General features: G+C 37.8%; 1 protein-coding gene across 4 annotated transcripts; it reads right to left on the bottom strand.

Moving 5' to 3' along the window:
* Nucleotides 1–2,869: 2,869 nt before the first annotated feature.
* bcl2l12 (BCL2 like 12) lies at nucleotides 2,870–17,388 on the bottom strand. Of its 4 annotated transcripts, none has more exons than XM_028813510.2 (7): nucleotides 17,250–17,388; nucleotides 15,200–15,346; nucleotides 8,912–9,321; nucleotides 7,776–7,859; nucleotides 7,397–7,470; nucleotides 7,048–7,308; nucleotides 2,870–6,865 (listed from the first exon to the last, which is right to left on the bottom strand). In XM_028813510.2, the coding sequence occupies exons 2-7, from the start codon at nucleotides 15,319–15,321 to the stop codon at nucleotides 6,818–6,820; spliced, it is 999 nt and encodes a 332-aa protein (XP_028669343.1). In that variant the 5' UTR covers nucleotides 15,322–15,346; nucleotides 17,250–17,388; the 3' UTR covers nucleotides 2,870–6,817. The 4 variants fall into 4 exon arrangements, with proteins under 4 accessions (XP_028669343.1, XP_051789950.1, XP_028669344.1 ...); XM_051933990.1 differs by having other exon boundaries at nucleotides 17,234–17,384; XM_028813511.2 differs by lacking the exon at nucleotides 17,250–17,388 and adding an exon at nucleotides 15,666–15,848.
* Between the last annotated feature and the right edge of the window lie 4,411 nt (nucleotides 17,389–21,799).

The following is a 21,799-nucleotide window of genomic DNA, read 5'->3' as shown; positions in this document are numbered from 1 at the left end:
CTAATTCCTCTGCCAGTTTGCTTCATTGGATTCACTGAATCGGAGTGCGCAGCTAAACCGAGTTCTGAAGCAAAGTGCATTTTTCATACAACAAATGTTTTCCAAGGCTCTTTGCAAGTCTACCATCTACATCTACCAGTGTGTCTCTTCTGACTTCATTCTTCTTCTTTTTGCTTCTAATAATTTGTGTTATTTTATAAAGTTGTATTAAAGTTGTATTTTCTTATTAAAGGCATTACTAATGAGAAGCAATTGTGGATTGTCATGTTTTTGTTTATCAGTTAATTTTTCCTTACAGTGCACACAATTTGGCACAGTGGAAAGGTGGGGGAGAATTATAAACAACAAAATAAACTAAATGGCTTTGCTCAGTATAATATCGCAAAACAATTTTACAAACAAAATCAGAAATTTGACCCTCATTTAGTATGTTATGGTCTATTACCAGTAAATTAATCTACATAGTAGAAGGAGCAGCCTATAAATGGCGTGTGTGCAAGAGTGCGGCCTACGAATGGACTGCTGTGCTCACTGCAGTCTTGTGACAGCACCTGACCAGAATGAAGTGCTGACCAGAATGAAGTGGTTATTGCATAATATTGCATTACTACATTTAGATTTGTTTGCTTAGCAGATGCTTTTATCCAAACAGACTTACAAAAGAGTTTGACATAAACAAGTAAACATTAGTCTGGGGGACTAGAATAAGTGTTAGTGGACAATGCTACAATATTAGTTACCACAAGTGAAGGGCTCAGAACAAAATACAAGCTGTTACAATTCCTAGGTTACAAACCCTAATATCAGTTAGACGGATATTCACCAAACAAGAGAGTCTTCAAACACTTCTTAGACACATGAAGGGAATTATAATTTCAAATGGAGATGGGCTACTCATTCCACCAGCTAGGAGTTACACATGAAAAGAGCCTGGATTGAGATTTGATACACGCAGAGGTGGCATCATCAATCAGCAGACCTGTTTGGTTGACAAGGAGCACAGAAGTGTATAGTTGCCGGCCCATTGACTACTCTTTTGGGAAAGATCAAGGATTTAAACTTAATATGTGCTGCTACAGGAAACCAATGTAGTGATCTCAAGAGAGGAGTGACATTTGTCCGTCTCAGCTGATAGAACACCAGAAGTGTTGCAGCATTTTGAATCATCTCCAGTTGCTTTGTGACACTCTTGCCAGCAGAGAGTTGCAGTGATCCAGACCTTGCCTGAGGCTCTTCAACAGGCTTGCCATTTTTTGTCTTCACTTCATCCAGTGATTTTTGGGAACAAGTAAAAATCATACGGAGCTAAATCGGGCGAATAGGGAGGATAATCGAGGACAGGAATGTTTTTGTCAGTCAAAAACTGCTTTACAGAAAATGAGAAAATTCATGAGAAATTTGATGTTGATTCGCTGTTTGATTTTTTTTCACCCAACAGTATTAGAGGACCCAGAACCAATCCTTGGGGCACCCTTGTGCTCACCTGGTACACCCTTGCCAACTCTCCACACCAGGACACATGGTTCCACTTGCCTGTCTTTCAACAACACCATGCTAAGTAACATTTTTTTATCAATTTCCAATGTGTCTGAAGTGTTACCTTTTGGCAAAACCTGTATAAGTAATACACATTAGTATTAAATTATTCCTGCATAGTTGGCAACCATATTAATAATAGTCACCTGCAAGATCAGTATGCATGAAGTTGCCATATACCACCCATTATTAAAACTGATAAAGTTGGATTCATCCTTGCTCTGTTGTAAAGTTACCTCATTAAATGATGTTGTCACGTTATCTTGCCTGGGTAGTTTAATGTGTGTGTTTTGTTTCTCTTTAAAGAGTTCTGGAATTGCAAGCAGTGTAGGCCAATGGTGGAAATGCATTTAAGAAGAACAGCCAGTCCAGGCCTTAGCATGGTGAAGGTTTCTGACAGCTGGTACCATTTTTCTGTGAACTACAGTAGACACAAAACTTATACTTTTGTAATTGCTGCCTGTCCTGTAATGAAAGGCACTAGATGGATCTAACTAATCATCTAATTCTACTGCTTGGAAATCTGCTCTCTCTATATAAAATCCTAAGCCTAAAAGTGCAACAATTGTATGTGACGTTTTTAGTCACGCTTTAAATCTAGCTTATTTTAAAGCCTAAAGTACATCTATGTGTTTGGTATCACACTTTTCAGAATGCATCAAACTTTAAATGTGATGTTGTTAGATTTTCAGATTCTTATTCCGTTTTTTAAATTATAAACGAAAATATCAAGAACTCACGTCCCATGGGACGAGACTTTGTGCCAAGACAATTAATCACACCCAGAGCCGGAAATAAAAGACAAAGAGTAGATGACAGATGCTGTACAGGCTTTTAAATGTTTGAAGCGCTATGCGAGATGCAGCAAGCCAGCAGCTGATCGAGCAAAGAAGAGGTAAAAAAAAATGTATTTGTTTCCCATTGTATCACAGTTTAAGAGCGGGTTTCTGAGGAGCAACTGTGTCTCCTTGGGGTGTGTTCAGCTCCCCTCTTTTCACAATGTGAGCGGCAGAGACGCGAAGTGGCTGGCGCGTAGCGAAGGCTAGGGGGGTTGGTGAGCGATGTGAGCAGGGGTAAGCCCCCTAGTATATCTATACTTTAAACAGCAGACATTAGATCTCAGGAGGGTTTGATCAGGATTAAATTTCTATGAATGTTTATTTATTTGCACTTACAAAACACAAGGAAACAAACCTGGCAAAGTGGTGACATTTTCATATTTCAATGGAACTTTACAAAAGAAGAGACCCTTCATTCCATCTGTTTAGTTATTTAAGTGTTTTACTCTTACATGGTACCCAACTGTTAAGAATAATCAACACTGGAAGACTGCTTATCCACATTCATATAAAAATAAGATTTATTTCAAAACCAGAGAAACAGGAATACGTACAGTAAGCAGTCACAGGAAAGAAAGACAAATCCCCACAAATGTGCTTTGAATATAAAAAAAAAAAAAAAAATCTCAATCATATAAAGTATTCCAAATTGTGCTTTACAATCTGTGGACCAAAGGCACACAAGGTCACAAAGAAACAATGAAAAATCTTAACTCTTTATCAGAAGAACAAGTACTTGTACTCCCCCTAAGGCATGGTGTACAGGTCCTGGTGGGAATGTTGCAAAGCTCGAAGTTCTGGTGTGGCATTTTTTTCAGATTGACATGCAAGGTATGTTTTGAAGTAGGGGTTTTCTTATCATTCCAGGTTTAGATGATGACCTCCATTTTAGGACAGAATTTGGTTAAGAGCTAGTGGAGTAACAGTTACACTTTCAAAATAGGTGCTTAAATCCTTTGTCAAGGGAGACTAATAGCTGCCAATTTTTTTTTTTTTTTTTTTTTTTAGAGGGTTGCCTTCAATTGCACTTCGGGTGTAACTGAACTCTACAGTTTGTTAAGAGTTAATTTAAAACAGGACACATTTAGAAAAGATTCTCTATAATAATGCATGAGAGCAAATAAAGAACAAAAAGCACTTGTGCATTAAATGCTACGATGACAAATGTATTGAATTCTTACCACAGGGCAAGATTTAGTGTATTGCATGGTCTTGGACCTCAAAGTGTACTTTTTAATAATTGCTATTCAAGCAAGGATAGTGGCTCCCACATTCCTACTGACTACAGTATATGAAGGTGGCTCATTTTCTCTTCCTCCCACATCCCAAAGACACAAGTGTTAGCATGCTAAATGGTTCTGTGCACAAGCTGGCACTGTGATAGAAACAGGCCTGGGTGGTGTGCCAGTCTGTCTTGCACCATGTACTACCAAAGTAGGTAACTGGCTTCCTGAGGCTCTGTACTGAATAACGGATAGACATAAATATTAACTACAGTACTAAAAAGTAGTGGGTAAAATACTCAGCACTTATACAGTATTTAGACCAATGAACTACTTCAGTAAATGAAATTTAAAAATTAATACACAAACTTAAAGAACAAATTGTTCACCAGGAACATTTATTTATTTTTTTTAAAACCAGTGCTACAACTGAACACCAGCAAAACCAAAGAGCTGGTGGTGGATTTTAGGAGGCCCAGGATCCCGTGATCATCAGAGCTGACTGTGCAGAGGGTACAGACCTATAAATACCTGGGAGTGCAGCTGGATGATAAATTGGACTGGACTGCCAATACTGATGCTCTGTGCAAGAGAGGACAGAGCTGACTATACTTCCTTAGAAGGCTGGCATCCTTCAACATCTGCAATAAGATGCTGCAGATGTTCTATCAGACGGTTGTGGCGAGCGCCCTCTTCTATGCGGTGGTGTGCTGTGGAGGCAGCATAAAGAAAAGGGACGCCTCACACCTGGACAAACTGGTGAGGAAGGCAGGCTCTATTGTAGGCATGGAGCTGGACAGTTCGACATCCGTGGTGGAGCGTTGGGCGCTGAGCAGGCTCCTGTCAATCATGGAGAATCCACCGTATCCACTGAACAGTATCATCTCCAGACAGAGGAGCAGCTTCAGCGACAGACTGCTGTCAATGTCCTGCTCCACTGACAGACTGAGGAGATCGTTCCTCCTCCACACTATGTGACTCTTCAATTCCACCGGGGCTGGGGTAAACATTAACATTATACAATGTTATTGACTGTAATACCTACCTCACACTCTCCACCTTGCACTTTTTAACCTGCACTGTTTTTATCACTCTTTAATTAATATTGTTTTTATCAGTATGCTGCTGCTGGAGTATGTGAATTTCCCCTTGGGGATTAATAAAGTATCTATCTATCATTCACTAAGACTGAGTGCAGTAACCTAGTTATTCACAGAAGCTCACTTTCAAAAATGCCATGTGTATTCTTATTCCAGTTAAGAAATCTATGTATGTTAACCTGCTTTCTCTAACAAGAAACCCAGTTGGTTACGCGGCCATGTAAAACCTTAACCAGGTTACACTTAAGGATTTTGCAGCCTGTGCATGTTTACCAAATTCAGTTAGCCCACACATGCTTCTAGCAGCATCAGGTAAATCAAAATAAAAACAAACAAAAAAAATAATAAACAGTCGAAGCATTCACAAAGATAAAATTTCCTGAGGCAGCTGCTCAGTTGATTACATTTTTTCTTCACCTCAATATCTTTCTAAATATTTCAGAAATCACTAAACTTATGCTGATGGGCTGAGTGTGCAGTGCAAAGCTCCGCAGCACATTTTTCATAGATACAGACTCCATTGTTTTTGGGTTGACGGTGGCCTTTGATGATGTATAATCTTTTTTTTGTGCACTTTTATGACATCGGAGTGTTTTGCCAAAGGAAAACTAAATACAGTAAGTGCATGTAAGCAGGTTTTTAAGAAACCAGATTTCTCAACTTATCCCAGATTTACAAACATATGTAAAACACACTCTGTGATGATGTCAAAAGAGAATTAATGCTGAGGGATTCAAAGATGGATACTGTATATATTATTCTGGGGTGATCACAGCTTCACAGTGCAGTGCAAGCAAAGTAAGAATCGAAGCCAATTATATCCACCCATAGTGGAAGTGCCAAGATACTTTCTTGAAAAATATCAGTTTGAAATATCAAAAATACAGATGCATCATTTTAGGAAGCATAACTAAACGTATGTTAAAAGTGAGAATTCTATTTCAAAAGAAAATCAAAGGATGTGAAGCTGGCAGAGGTGTTACACCAGATAATAGCAGACAGTAAGTATTCACTACAAGAACAAAACTTAATATGGGTTTATATACAAGGATTGCACTGGAAACGAACATTAAAATCATAAAGACAATTTTACTCTTTTGATTTTATATATACAGTACTAGCTATAGAGACTGCCTGCTGTCCATTTGGTGGAACTTGTCAGACTAGAAATATTTTGCATATATTAGCATTAATCTAGGACTCAGTTTGTCTTGAAAGGAATGTAAAAACGCCGAAAATAAACTAATTATCACTGATGACAAAAATATCCCTTACTACAAAACCAAAGGAAATCCTACTTAATACACATCTGTACTTTGTTGGCATCACGGGGAATTAAATGTAATCAGTAAAAGTAAAACCAAATAAAATGAATTTGATTGGGACAATTGTGTTATGAATTAATCAGAATGAATCAGTAAAACTTATCCTTTTTAAATAATACGATTATAAAAATTAACGCCTAAATTGGTCTCATATTCCCACAGTTATATGCAGCAGCTACAACAGCAGTGACGATTCTAGTATAACTATTTATGCAAAAAGTTGTCAAATGTCTGATTTGGTCTATTATGACAAATTACTCTGTTTTACTATGTACTGTAAAATTTTGTGCAAACGAACAGTCTTCTCTCACCAGGAACAGTGTTAACAGCAGTTTTAAAGTGTCAACACTACAGCGGACACTTACTGATCAACAGCACTGGCACTTTTGGCATTTTTCACAAACTAATGGCAATGTGCCTAACCCTGATTTACTTAAAAAATAAAAATGTAGCTACATATACAGTGTTAATGTGCTTCTTCAATGGATCCACTGGTTATTGTCAGGTATATCAGAAAACAAAGTTTATGTCTTGACACTTTTGATCAAAGTCAATGAGGATGATAGTGTAGTGGTAAATGTATTGTAGTACTGACTTAAGAGTCACTTTAAACATGTTTCATTGCTTTTTAACAACTATCCACATTTTAAAGAGCAGCTGAACAAACCTAATTTTATGAGGGGCATCCAAGCACCAGTAAGGTTCACAATGTATTTAACACACAGCAACAGCAAATAATTAAGGCAGTCAGTTTCAGTGTCTCCAGTGTCAGAATTTCTATATGGCAACAATCCTCAGTCAATCTGAACCTCTGTAAAGTCTCCAAGTTGAGCAATTCCCTCCTGCAAGAGCAAAAAAAAAAAAAAAAAAAAAAAAGATTTTAAATAAAATTTTTATTCACAAACAGGACTCTTCTTTCTTTTGTACCCAACCATTATAACTTTACCCTTGATATACAGGAAGGCACAATATTAGTTTAATTTTATGACACAGTGAGAAAAGCAGTGTTGATGAAATAACATACCCATCCACCATGCTTCTGGATCCATGGTGCATAGGTTTCCATATATTTTTCTGTATATCCCATAAGTCTCTGTGTTCCACTGATCGTGGAAACACGCCTTGTGACATCCATTGTTAGGGCAATACGAGACAATGTTGGACTCGGAGGTACAGAAAGTGTAGAATCAGCATTAGCCTGACTGGCAAAAGAATCAACAAGATGGGCAAATGATGCATATGACATTCTTGTAATGCCTCTCTTCAGGGCAGGATCAGATTCAATCTGATGAAAGGTGTGGGAAGGAAAAATATTAGTAAAAATATCTCTTCATTACATACCTTCACTGCATTATAAACCTCTCCAAGCAAACCTTTTTGTTAATTGCATCTCCTTGCACAGATAAAAGTTGCACCAGCTTCTGGATCATGGCTTCCTTTTCATTTCCTGCACAATACACATATGAACCAGTCTGAAGGCAGTATATTGGGGATGGCAGCAATTGATTTCATTACTTAACCCAAAAATAATGCAAAATGTTCAGGATGAGATGTCATTTAGTTCCTCTGAACATGCAAGATTTACTTTTAATATCTAGAACTATCAGTATTGTGACTGTTTAGGGACTTTTTCACTGAAGTACAAATTAAAGAAAAATATGGCAACACCTGGCCAAATAACCTATTGATGGCCTACTGATGCCAAGAACAAACTTTTGACGGTTACAGTAAGAAAATGTTAAAAATGCATACCTGGTTTAGAAGTAGACTTAGCAGGCTTTTGAGGTCTGACCCTTCTGGCAATGTTGTCCAGCGTGATAGCCACTTCTGTGTAGACTGTTGGGTCATGAGATAATATTGGAAAAAATAAACAGATAAATTATTAACTCAAATTTTTATCCTCTATTATTGTCCCCCCCCCACCCATCTAAAAATGCTTTTTCTTTTTTTTTTTGGAGTTGATTTTTATTACATTTTATAAATGACAATAGAGCTGAAACCTGAAACAGCATTTCTGTTTAAAATGACCCTGACTCTGCAGAACTCTGAACCTCTCATCTCTGACTGTCAAAAGATCAGGATAACTATGCTTGTTACACATGGGCCCACTTTAAAATCTATGCAGACCCCAAAGCCTCAAATATGGTTATCTTACCATAAACAGCTATAGTGGCTTCCACAACCTATTCTTCAATATTTTGACTTTTGACGGCTAAGTCGGCTATTAAAGTTCCAAAACAATATGTAATATTTGGTGAGTGACCAAACTATTGTGAATATCCATTCCATCTGTTGTGAACAAGGGGGCTGAAGGGGCAGGCACTGTAAGGGTCCAGGATTTTAACTTATATCTCAACTAAAAGCTAATCATTTTAATTATAAATTGTTTTTATTGATTCATGTGTCTTACAAGAGGTTTAGATGTACAGGGAATAACAGAAAAGTATTTTCCTCACCTAGACCACTAAACAATGTAACAGTTACAGATCAGCTCAGCACAGCATAGCACAATCAAATCACCACAGCTATTTGACCTGTGAGAAGACACTTGTACTAAAGAGTTCTAGCTTCCAAAAAAATAAACACATTATTTTGTTTTTTTATTCTCTTCTTGGAGAAAACTGGCAACTTCGTAGAATTAACCTATTTTGGAGTAAAAGGTTCAGGGTGTGGTATCAAAATTATACTTGTTACTGCCAAAATGAGACTAAATGAAAAACAACCCCAAACAAAAATGTACTCAAAAACTGCATGATTGATTAAAGTCAACTGACATTAACATATCTACAATTAATACTTAGGGTGCTGTATCCTACCCTAAAGTTTGGGGCAAGTTTCTTAATCTTTAACTTGAGCGAGTTTTAAATTTCAAATATTTTGCAACTTACTAGGTGATGTAGGTGGGGTTGAAGGATCATTTTTCCCTCGCTTTGACTTCTTAAAGATTTTCAGGAAGGAGGGCTTCTTTGGTAACTTCTTTTCTTTCTTTACTTCTTCATCTTCATCTTCATCTTCACTATCTGCCTCTGCCCTCACACAAGCCAGCAGGGGGCTAGGTATTGAATTGGAATCATCAGATCGCTCCTTAATCTTATTGGAATTCTTCTTCTTTATTCGCTTCTTAATATTGGTCTTAAAACCATGCTTCTTCTCCTCAACCCGGTTTATCTCATCATGAAGAGAGTCCCAGCTCCCATTTGATATCAGATCATTTTTTAACTGTCTATGAACAGATTCTCTGCCTCCTTCATTCTTCTTTGACTCTGCCCCAGGACATACCTTATGGTTAGGGGAAGCACTGTGAGAAAAATAAGTAGATAAAGACTACTATCAGAAAACAATATCACTCAAAAGCAATTTTCCTGTTTCTTCAATTGAACAAAAATTCCGAATGACCTGGTACTAAATGCTTTGTTTCTGCAAGATGCGTGTTTGGGTCTAACAATTTCAGATCCATTCAAGTGGCAGGATCCTCCCCCACCCCCTTACCCCCCAAATCCTGTGACCGTGTCCTCATCTCACACAATAATAAATAACATGTCTTTAGATTTGACTTTTCACTTGAGATTTCCTCATTTATAAAATATCATCGAAGATAAATATCAGCAATGTATTAAAAAGATACTAATAGTAGGAGTGTTGCTGTTTCTGGTTAGTCACAGTATCTGAAGGTTTTCTAACTAGTCCATAATTTAAAGAACATCTTATGTTCTGATCTCACTATTATGAGGTAATAGATATTCAGGCAGCCAAACTCTCTTTATCAATATAACGACTTGGAGACTGGCTTGACACAAGGTGTACAAATCTCCAGTTTATTAACAAAGAGCAGGTGTGAAACTACAAGTAAAAAAACATAATATTCTGCACACAAATAACAAAATAGTTTGGTAATGGCTTTAAAACTATAATTATCAATACAGTGGGGTAATATTTTACATTTATAAACTTACCAGCAATGCTACCATAGGCTTAAACAAAACGGATGAACTTCACTGCATGTATTTGTGGCAGATACATTGGGAAGGCCCCACTGTAAGGCGGCTCAGGAAGGACAAATATAATGAAGCAAGCATATATGAACAGAACAACTTACAAAAATTGAAATGATTAATCCTTAAGCATTTTGCCCATCTTAACAAACATGGCATCTTGCATAATTTAGCTCAACAAGTAAAAATATACTTTTCTTTATTTCGAATGCATAAACCTGTCTCTAATGCATACTACTATTATTGTTGTTTCTGGGGGATTAGAAACCATTGCCTAAAGTAAGTGCAAGAGAAAACACATGAAATGCAGAGGCAAGTCCAGATGTCAACAACTACTAATCATATTCATCCTTTGACACCATCCATTTGGCCCTCTCTCACCTGGACAAGAAGAACACATACGTGTGAATGTCGTTCATAGACTTTAGTTCAGCATTCAGCACACTCATGCCTCAGCACCAGATTGGAAAGCTAAGCCTGCTGGGCCTGAACACCTCCCTCTGTAATTGGATCCTAGACTTCCTGACTGAGAGACCTCAGCCAGTCAGGATTGGAAACTGCATCTCCAGCACCACCACACTGAGCACTGGTGCTCCACAGGGCTGTGTGCTTAGTCCACCGCTTTCACTTTACTGACTCACGACTGTGCATTAATGCACAGTTTGAACCATATCATCAAATTTGCTGACAACATGACTATGGTGGACCTCATCAACAAGAAAGACGAGTCAGCATACTGAGAAGAGGTGCACAGTTTAACGGACTGGTGCAAAGCCAACAACATGTCTCTGAATGCAAACAAAACAAAAGAGATGGTTGTTGAATTCAGAAGATCTAGAAGCGACCACTCTCTGCTGTACTTCAACGGCTCAAGTGTGGAGATCATCAAGAGCAAGAAAATTCTTGACATTCATCTGGTGGAGAACCTCACCTGGTCCCTCTACACCATCCTCCATAGCCAAGAAAGCTCAGCAGTGTCTCAATTCCTGCAAAGGCTGAGAAAAACCCATCAACCATGTGTACCACCTTCTGCAGAGGGACTATTGAGAGCATCCTGTGCAGCTACATCACTGTCTGGTTTGGGAATTGCACAGTCATGGATCGCAAGACCCTGCAGGGGATAATGAGGACAACTGAGAAGATCATCGAAATCTCTTTTCCATCCATCACGGACATGTATCTACACACTGCATCCGCAAAGCCACCAGCATAGTGGAGGACCCAATTAACCCCTCACAAACTATTCACTGTCATGCCATTTGGAAGAAGTTACCAAAGCATTCAGGCCTTCACTACCAGGATGTGTAATAGTTTCTTTCCTCAAGCCATAAGACTCCTAAACACTCAGGGACTAAACTGATAACACATACATACCTTCCCACTTAATAAGTATAAAGACATGATCAATTTATCTTTATCATACTTTTACTTTCTTCCTATTTCCTGTGTCATCTTTACATCAGTTCCTTCTATTAAGATACTGTCACATTGTGGCGCAACCTGAAATTTTATGTAGACATCATAAATGAGTACTGGTCAGCACTGCACTGTCTTCGTTTGTACCACTGTGTCTTTGCACTGTCCTGCAACGTTTGCACATGCTTGCATACATGCACTTTATGTTAAAATGTGTAGTTTTCTGTAGTCCGAGGAACATTATTTTGTTTCACTGTGTACTGTACTAACTGTATATGGTTGAAATGACAGTAAAAAGTTACTATTACTACTGCTATTGGTATATGCTCCTACATCAGCCCACCAGAATCTATTAAGTGAAAACATTAAAAATGAGCTGTTTTATTTCTGACTCCTCAAAGCAAAAGTAGGAGATTTTGGTAAACACATTGATAAAACACGTAAACAGGGAAAAGGAGTTAAAAAAAATCCAAATCTAATCACTCCAGGACATGTATGGCCTAATTAAGCGTGAATACACGCATATAGGCCAAGTGTAACAACATTAATACATAACTATAATTTAATTCTGAAAAATCACTGAATAATCTAACAAGGTTAGTGATAGAAACTTATTCCAAAAAGAATGTGGGCACAAAAAGGAGAATAAGAAGAAAAGGAACGAGTGTACTCTATGGTATTCCAGTTTACATTTTTACTATTTAAATTTTAGGATGACACTTACAGTATCTTACCTGCCCTTAAACCATTGTTCCAAAATCATATCAAATCATTTGGGTCCATTCACCAAAAGGTGTTGCATGGATTTCCTCTAGATTGCATTTTAAGGCTGGTGCTCTCTAAATATAGCTGACATACTGTATAGACATGCCATTTGTGGCAATATTAAACAATGTATACCACATGGAACAAAACAAGAATAACACAACAGTTTGAAGAGCAGAGCAAATGGATACATTGATAATTTCACATGCCTCTGGTTTTCAAATTCCTAACATCACTACATGGTTCATTTCATCTTAAATCTAGTGCAAACCTTTAACCCTGGTGACATACAAGCCACAATGTGTGTTACTTGTTTACATATTATATATTTCTACAATCAAGTTGAGTGACTTTGCTATGGGCACATGCCGAGATGGTGGACAGAACTTTCAGCCAAACTGTTTAGTTTGCAGCAACAGCCAATATACCATAACTTATTACACTGAAAGAAATGTTACATGCAAGTCATATAATCTCACTGGAGAGGAGTGACTAGATCTTTAAAGCTGCTGACTGCAACACAATATTTAAAGAAAAAGATGAATGCAAGCTATTCGGTAAAAGGCTGAAAAGTGCTTAATTTTTGGGGTGGTGAAGAAAGCTGATCTGTCCCCAGACTGTGTCAAGCCATTAGGATGTACAGCAGGTTTGTGAAAAGCTCAGTTCCTTTTCATTTATGACACTTATGACAAGAGATGCTCATGAACAGCATTCTTTAAGCCCTTCACACTGCACAATATCCAGCAACTCTTCACCCTCTTGCTGTTTATTGAGACATTAAGCTAGTAACCTATATGCACACACGTGCTTGTCCTCATCTGTGAATAAATATACTACTGTGAAAACCACTAGTTTTGGCAAATTTTTTGTACTGCTCAATTTGCTTCTCCTACATTACCACACTACATTATTTTAGTGCAAATCTACAGCTGTACAAAGCATAACCGCCAGTGTTAAAACAATAAGCTCTACTTTAACTGTCAAATGTATACAAGAGGCACTGTTATCATATATGACAACAGTAGAACAAGTATATTGTAAACATGCGGGATTATATATAATATATACACATACACATACACACACACACACATACACTTTGTTAATTTGCCATTGGTTATTTTGTGACATATGCCTTTGTTGACCATTCAACAGCAAAATTACTTGTATTATTTGATTATTGTTTCAGCTGTAATACTCATGTGTCAGTGACAGAATAATATGATTATTGGCCTGGGTCTGGATTAAAAGCCAGAAGTCTGTATGACCATCAGCATCAAGTGACTCCATGAGAACCCTAACTACAAAGAGGACAATTTAATTTATGTTAGGTAGAATGCCCAGAGGGGACTGGGCGGTCTCGTGGCCTGGAACCCCTACAGATTTTATTTTTTTCTCCAGCCTTCTGGAGTTTTTTTTTTTTTTGTTTTTTCTGTCCACCCTGGCCATCGCACCTTACTCCTTTTCTAGGCTAACTAATGTTGCCTTATTTTAATTTCTTATTTTGTCTTTTATTTTTCTTTTCTTCATTATGTAAAGCACTTTGAGCTACTTTTTGTATGAAAATATGCTATATAAATAAAAGTTGTTGTTGTTGTACTGGGTAACCATGACAGTGTACTTTTCTATTCCTACATGAAAATAATGTTAATAAATTGAACAGCTGTGTCTTGGTCTGTAACTTTTAACATTTAATTATTTCATTTTTATGGTAATAAAAACCCAGAACCTATACAGAAACTGTGTCAACTCAGATATTGGAGGGCTGCAGGTTTTACCAGTAACCAGAGATTGTTCCATTAGCAGCAATCTTCGTTAATCATCATTTTATAGATCAGTTTCTTAAGTTTTAGAATACATAACTGTTACATTTTTCTTAACCAACTGCCAAATATAAAATGCAAAGTGAACCAACAAATTAGCATCTACTATAATTTCATTTATAAATGTTTATCAGACAATATGTGATGAAAAGTGAAGGTCAGATAAATTTTGATCTGCAAAACATTTTGATGGTGCTCTCAGAGAAGGAAAAAAAACTTTTTGAAATCTTGTGCGACTAAATGAAAGCACTAACAAGACAAAGAATTAAATATGGGGTTACACGAACTACAGATTGGACTTCTATTTAAGAATTTTTGGAGAAAAAAAAAAAAAAAAGTGTCTTCCAGGAAGTGGGCTTGAGGACCTTAAGTTGGCTGATCAACTATTGGCGTTTTTCACATCTCTATTTGGATTCTAATAGAGGTTGAAAAAGGAAAGAATGGTTTAAAATCTTAAACAAGCAAGCAGTTTAAAATTAAGGAAAATTTATTAAGTTCTGTTAGCGGCAGCAATTGGTTATCAATTCAGAAAACGGCTGGAATGAAAACCTGCAGCCATGGCAGCCCTCCAAGATCGGAGTTTGGTATCCTTGTTATAGAGGAAATACAGAGGGAGGAAGTAACTTCCTGATTAATATGTATAGGGCTTTAACAAACAGAGATTGTCTTTTCCTGCATTCAATAATTAGTTGCTTCTAGTTCTCCACTGATTACTGGTATCTCGAGATAAAAATCACAAAGGCCCTACCCTCGTGCCCCAAACGTCTTGAATACCAAGTTAATTATTTGAATCAGGAATAAGCCTACTCAAACTCAGTTTGGGGACGCAGCAGGATACAACAGCAAAGCGAGAGCCAATTTACCTTTTTCTGCCCACTCACGACTTAACCCGTAAGTCTTTGGGGTACTACTGGCAAAACTGAAGACACAGGGAAAACCCCACCCGAACTTGCATTCAACCACCCCGACATGTGATTTAAATCCGTGAGGCAGTAGCGGCAATCACTGCACCACCCTGACGCCCAAAACAGAAGCAACGATGCGTAAATACGGTGGCAATTTCAAGGAAGAGATTCGCTAAATGTTCGTCAGAGTTTAGTGACGCCGAATAAGTTGGAAGTCTACAGAGTAGGACGACCTGCTGTACAGGTGATATTGTGCGTAAGCCAAGAATGATTACCTGAATTTGTTAGGGTCCCGGTATGCGCGGCCAATATGCCCCGGCCTCTCCGAAGAGTTCACCGAAAGAGACCGCTGCAGGAATGCCTCCAGAACAAGGCGCGTTTGTTCGTGGATGTCCATCTCGCCGAAGCGAGCCGAGTGGAGGCTGAAACAGAGAACAAACTTTGGTCAAGTTTACTTAGGCGGTAAATCCCCCTCTTTCTCTCTCTCTCTCTCCTGTATATCTCCTGGCGTGAATTAGCCCCTCCTATCACGTACTGTATGCCAACACGTTTTTTTCGGTGAAGGGGAAGCCCAATAGAATTGTCAAGGAGTATACAGTTCGTACCCTCACCGACTCCCCGGGACTTGAGACTCCCACTTACCTAGCTTGAACGTGAACGCTCCACCATCGATCGATCGAACGAAAGTATTTAAAAGTCCGTGTTAATGTTAAAAGCAATGCGCAGTGGCTTACCTGCCACCTGGCATTTAAAACCGTGAACGGACATTCAAATTGATTGATCAGATTCACATAGAGAAATGTTCGTGACTCGCGTGTTTAAACACTTCCAAAAAAAACCAAAGTTGTTACCGGCGTTTGCCAACTGCGCAAGCGCGGGCGTCTGTCTTTCTCCGCCTTCTCTTAAAGGTGCACAGAGGCGAGGATGATCTTCGTAAAGCACTACTGAGCAACTTTAGCAGAAGAAGTAAAACAAAGAAATGTGACAACCTGCACAGCGCTCAGGTTACTGATATTAGCAACGTGGAAAAGGTGAACGAGTATCTGTTACACAGCTAAACTGAGCTCCACTTGTCACTTGTTTAATTTTAATTCTTTACATTTCAAAATAAATGTTCGATGCACCCGGCTCTAGAGTCGGTTCGGTTTAGTGCAGTTAAGTCTCAGGTATGTTTGAATATCACAGTAAAATACATTTTGTGTTCCAAGCTGATATATCTCATTTTAAAAAATGCAAAGACCAAGAATGACATAACACAAAAATAAACTTAGACGTTAACGGAGGGAATGTTGAACAACAAGCACAAACTGAAAGAGTTGTTTGACCCACCTTACTTCACTTTAAAGACGTTTCCTTTCACCTCGGAAGGTGATGGACGTTTATATCCACCTCGCCATTTTTAATGTCGGGAGACTGCCCAGGCAGCACTGAGGGCGAGGTAAGAACCATCCTAGGACGGGACGCCAGTCCCTTGCTGATACAACTTGGAGTGCACACTCGATCTCACTTACACTGAACCACCGGAGTCGCCGCCTAGCGTACATGTTTAAAAGTAATTCTGCCATAATTAATGCCGATGGGATACTTGGTTTCTCGATAAAGCATTTGGATATGTTCTGACAGTTTTATATTACCAGTGTTTGCTGGGCATAAAGAAGGTGCAATTGTTCAGAAAGTTAATCAAAATTGAAACACAAAAGTGTAAGAAGAAACTGGGGTCCATCCTTTCTTTGACACTTTAGCTGATTGCATCCAACTGAGTGAAGTATTATTTCTCCAGCACAGCCTCCTCCACCCCCCGCACCAGGGTTTAAAATTTTAGGATACACTGGTACAAGGGTTGGGAGAAACAGGGCTGGGAGCACTCGTTGGCCCCATTGTAAATCCCTACGTATGCCTCAACATTTTCTCCATATGCATTGCCTTTAATTCTCAGTCAGTCAGGTGAGTTAGGAAAGAGTATAAAGACTGTGAGTGAAGTTTTTTTTTAGTTGTGCATGCACTGTCACTAAGATTTTACAGCTTTAAAGCAGAAGAGGAGTACTTGTATGCAAGTAGAAAAAAGATTTGCATCAGCATAGTAAACAGGGCTGAATAAGAAAGATGTACAGTATGTAAATAATAAAATGAGCATTTACTGCTCCTTAGCCAAGATCTTTTATCTCCTGTAGTAGAATTCCAAGAGATCAGGGAGGGGTATAAAGGGTAGACAGATAAGCACATAGACAGACACAGGGTGATAAATACATACAAATAGTTAAAATGTTGATGGATGGATGAAGAAACATACATATTAAATTATACTATACCTTTAAAGTAATTTACCTGCAAGTGAAACTTGTGAATGTGTCCTCCCATTCTTTCTTTTGTCCCCCTGTCCATTATTGCTTTCCCAATTCTCTGAGCACATTACTGACTTCTCTAACTCTGATCTTCTCAGGGCTGCTCTTACTAATTACTTGGAGGGAGGGGGGTCAGAAGTTTTGAGGGGGATGTCAAATCAGAACTGTTGCCTTAGAAACAACCAACCAGAGCGTAGCGATAAGCTCCAGCACTTCCTCTGTGGCAGGAAGCCATACTGGGACTGCACAGGAAGTGATGTCGTCATTGGCTGAATACAGATGTTTACAAGAAGTGAAGCGAAAACAGGAAGAAAGAGGGAGGGGATGAAGGGAGAGGGGGGCACAAGATAATGTCTAGACCCCATAGACAGCTATACTGAAACAAGGTAACACCCTGTGCCAGGCTTGGCCTGATGAAATGGCTCCAGAAAAGTGGTTAAACATGGGCTTTTCTTACAGATATGATTCGAATTCTTGCACACGTTTGGCCACTATAAGGATACGAGAAACATGGCAGTGTAGTACAAAATAAAACAAAGTTATGTGATGCATACTGGCCGCCTAAACTAGTAAAACTGCCAATGCACTTCATCATTGAGAATCGGTAATTTTCTTTTCAGCTTCAAAGTCAAGAGACCTCCAGGATCTCCACTTTTATTTTGCCTTTCTTACTCCTCAGTTGCTACTTAATGTAAGCCTTAACTGACTATAAAACCGCTCATCAACATACCATTAAAGTATCTTCCCTACACACAACATGCATTTGCAGAGTATTTCCTCTCCCTTTATACTGTATAATACCTATATATATATAAAATTATAAGCAATTAATATCATCAGTTGCTTTTGAATTCAAGATACTTTACATTTTTTAATACCAAGAACAAACAAAATTCATTTTTTACTTGCAAGTCTGGTAATCTGATTTACCATAAAGTTCCACCAGAGCCAATACTGCCATCAGAAATAAATTTCTCATAAGATGGTTTTGATCAAAATTTTATTTATGATCTATTTGTATATGCCTTTGCCTGGAACATAAACAAATTAGCATAATATATTATTTCATAACACCATGGAATTTCACATGTACTGTATTTTTCTACAAAGTAAGGTCATCATGGTTCAAGACAGTTACCCAACATGGGTGGGATGCTAGGTAATTGCAGGGTCACAGACATGCATCAAAGCAATGTAAAAATGTCCACCTGTATTTGTCTGGTATGTTGTGAGAACTACAAAATCTCTGGTTGAAATTTATTCAGACAGAGGCAATATTTGCAAACTCCTGTTAGAAAGCTCCCCAACAGAGGCTCAGGTACTATCAAGTGGCAAATGATAACTATTTCAGTACTATTAATGTTTTGTGATCACCAAATGGCAGATGCTATATCTTCATTAAGGGATAAAATGTTAAAAAGAAAGCCTACTTTTGCAAATATTAATGTAAAAATCTATAGTAAATTTAAGCACATTATTGTTAAATCCAAATCACACACTCCTTCCAGAAATGCAAACAAACATGTTGCATGATGTATGACAAACAAAAAGCCTTGACCTGTTGTCCAGGAATTTCAGAAGTGATTACTGTATTTGACTGTAGATGGTGCCAAGCAATCTAATGATTTAAAAATTAGGTCATACCATTATAAAAAGCGCATAGGTCTGATGTTTGTTGTTTTACATGGAAAATATCTTTTAAAAAGCAAATAGCTTTTCAAATGGCGTTGATGATATCTTAAAGTTATGTAGGAAATACCTGGAAAGTAGAAAAGTAGAAGGATGATAGTTCTGATTGATCCATGTCTTATTTGTGCCCACCCTTGAAGAGAAGGTTGCATTTAGTTTATAACAGGTTTAAAGGCTGCAGAGATCAGGAGAAGAGTTATCCATGCAGAGCCAAAGGCTGTTTATATTAGAAGTTTGCATTTCTTGCTGATTTGCCACTTTGTCTCAGTCTTAGCTTGCTGTCCTTCTGTTTTTTTGTGTATAGTTCTTCCTCATTTGAAAAGACTATAACATGGAGTGTTTCCTGCATCTGTTTTTCAAACACGTAGCACAGAGTATTTCTCAACCAGAATAATGCTTTTATTTATAGAATGCTGTTTGAGATAATACCCAAAGTAGATGTTTTGTTTTAGACTGTGTGAGCAGAATGTGAGAAATTTAAAGGAGCTAAGAGAAATCACATACCTCTGGAACACAGAATTTAAGATAGAAACACAAACGGCACTGTATTTGTGGCAATTTATAGAATTGGGTTATGATGAAAATCAATACATCTCAAGGGACACTGGACTGTCCATCTGGGGAAAGGGTGTGGGCTATTTATAAACTGTGCATCCTTCTTCCTCAGACCACTCAATAACAGGAAGTCTGCTGTGACACAAACAGGAAAAATTAGTTTAGGGCAATGGAAATCACTTGCTGTAAACAAACCTCTCCCTTCCTCTTTGTCTGAACCCTCATCCACCTTCCTTTGTGCTTCTTTCATGTATGAACCTCCATGTCCAAGTTTTTTTTTTTTTTTTTTTTGATCAGTCTCCCTCCCTGCATCTCTCTTTACAACAGCTTCCTTATCACCCATATATTTCCTCTCATTCTGCCTTGCCTGCTTGCGCTGCACTGTGACACTGACGATAACTCGCCTTGCCAGGCTTCCTCTTGCTCACTCTCTCCTGCCCCAGGGCAACGTATTTTGTGTTCAGCTTCTCTGACCCTTCTTTTGCTGTGCCACCCCTCCCCTTCACATCCTCCTCCTCTCTCCTCCTGGCAATAGATTATTTATGATTACTGACTACCCCTCTCCGCTTCTTTAACCCTAAAACTCTCCTTCACATTGAGCCAGAGCTGATAGGTCAGGTGTCTTCTTATAAGGGTTAAGGAAAGTACATTTTTTAGGGTTGTTCTAAATTTGGCCTTATGCTATTTTTTTACTAGACTGGAACTGATTACTTAGTATATATAAGGGTATCGTTTTTAATTAGCAATGAAAAACTTACCCTTGACTACATAAAACAATATTTTTCCAAGTGTTAAAAATGTTATTTTTCATTGGTACATTGCAAGAAACAAAACAAGGAGAAGATAGATAGATAGATAGATAGATAGATAGATAGATAGATAGATAGATAGATAGATAGATAGATAGATAGATAGATAGATAGATAGATAGATAAATAAAATATAGGTAGCAGGGTCCATCTTATCATGTGAATGCTAATTATGTATAAAATGTTAATTATGTACACCTATTTGGATGCATTCCACTATTATCTTATGACACTTCACACTGTTTTTGGTTCATATTGTTGCTTTCATGCAGGTCATTGTCCCAAAATCCTTTACAACATAAATTTCACATATTTGTACACTGGCATATTAAGTGACACACTCAGGGTTACATAGATAGCCAGTGTTTGAGATTAAATTTACAACTGTGATTTTTTTTGTTCAGTCCAACTCTTTGATTAGTAGACAACAATGCTTACCATTATGGAGCTGCAGAAGGTAAGGTGATTTCTGGAAAAAATGAATTAGGGAAACACAATAGGGCCCAATTTGAGAGCAAACAAAAAAGGAGAAATTATTTAAAACAACAAAAGAAAAAATAACTTTAGGCCACGTTGTTTAATCTATTAATTGTGCTATTGCTAATCCTAGCATTTATCTTAAATATTGGTTGACTCATTTCACTAGCTGTAGTATTTAGCTCTTCTTATCGAGTTACTTCTCCAATGATTACTCAGAAAAATAGTGCTGAACACCATTAAATAGGGAAGAGCACTGTGGCCCTTTCATTACAGTCAGATTCTAAATAAACAAAAATATAGAAACAAAGATATAGCATAGCATTTCAGGTAAGTATGTCTAGAAGTGATCGTTGCACTTTGCCAGGCATTGGGGTGTGGCATCACTGGTTACAGTTGTGGGACTGATTAATGCTTTAGTGTTTTTTTGTCTTAGTTTTGAAAAATATTTTACTCTGGACTAAAATCAAATATCATAATAAGAATCATCAACTCAGAAATGTTTATTATTTATTCAGTAATAATTACATACAATAATCAAGGGATGTTTATAGAACATGAGCTTTAGGGAGTGAGGGGAAACACATTCAAGGTATCACAACTGCATTCTGAAGTCTATATACGTAGCAAAGCAACGTTCACATTCACCCTCTGTTGCACTCGCATAGCTCTGTGATTGTCAAAGTAATTGGTTAAAGGGTAATTAAAAATGTTTGGCCAAATATAGTGATGGAGTTGTGTCAGGATATTTAGGCCTTAATTGAAAGGATCAGCTTCTGTATATGAATAGTACACTCTGAGCAGTGTGGTAGTCTATAAAACATCATGCATTATTGATAAAGTGGTAGACCACCAAAATGATCCCTTTCAAATTAAAATGACATCAGTAGATCTCTGATAATTTTGCAACAGGCATTACACATAACTGAAAGGACAGTGATAGGAAGAAAAAATGGGCTTGTCAAAATAAAACATCCATGAGCACTCAGCTAAATTTGAAAAA

The sequence above is a fragment of the Erpetoichthys calabaricus genome, chromosome 11 (genome assembly GCF_900747795.2).
Source record: "Erpetoichthys calabaricus chromosome 11, fErpCal1.3, whole genome shotgun sequence".
Lineage (NCBI taxonomy): Eukaryota > Metazoa > Chordata > Cladistia > Polypteriformes > Polypteridae > Erpetoichthys > Erpetoichthys calabaricus.
Note: the sequence above shows the minus strand (reverse complement) of the source record. Positions and strands in the feature narration are given on the sequence as shown.

Excerpts from the sequence above, each read along its gene's own strand:
- bcl2l12 (XM_028813510.2), bottom strand. The coding sequence starts at position 15,321 with ATGGACATCCACGAACAAACGCGCCTTGTTCTGGAGGCATTCCTGCAG. Across the intron at positions 9,322-15,199 it reads CGGGACCCTAACAAATTCAG|TGCTTCCCCTAACCATAAGG; the intron begins GTAATCATTCTT and ends TTTTTCTCACAG. Across the intron at positions 7,860-8,911 it reads AACCCCACCTACATCACCTA|TCTACACAGAAGTGGCTATC; the intron begins GTAAGTTGCAAA and ends ATGACCCAACAG.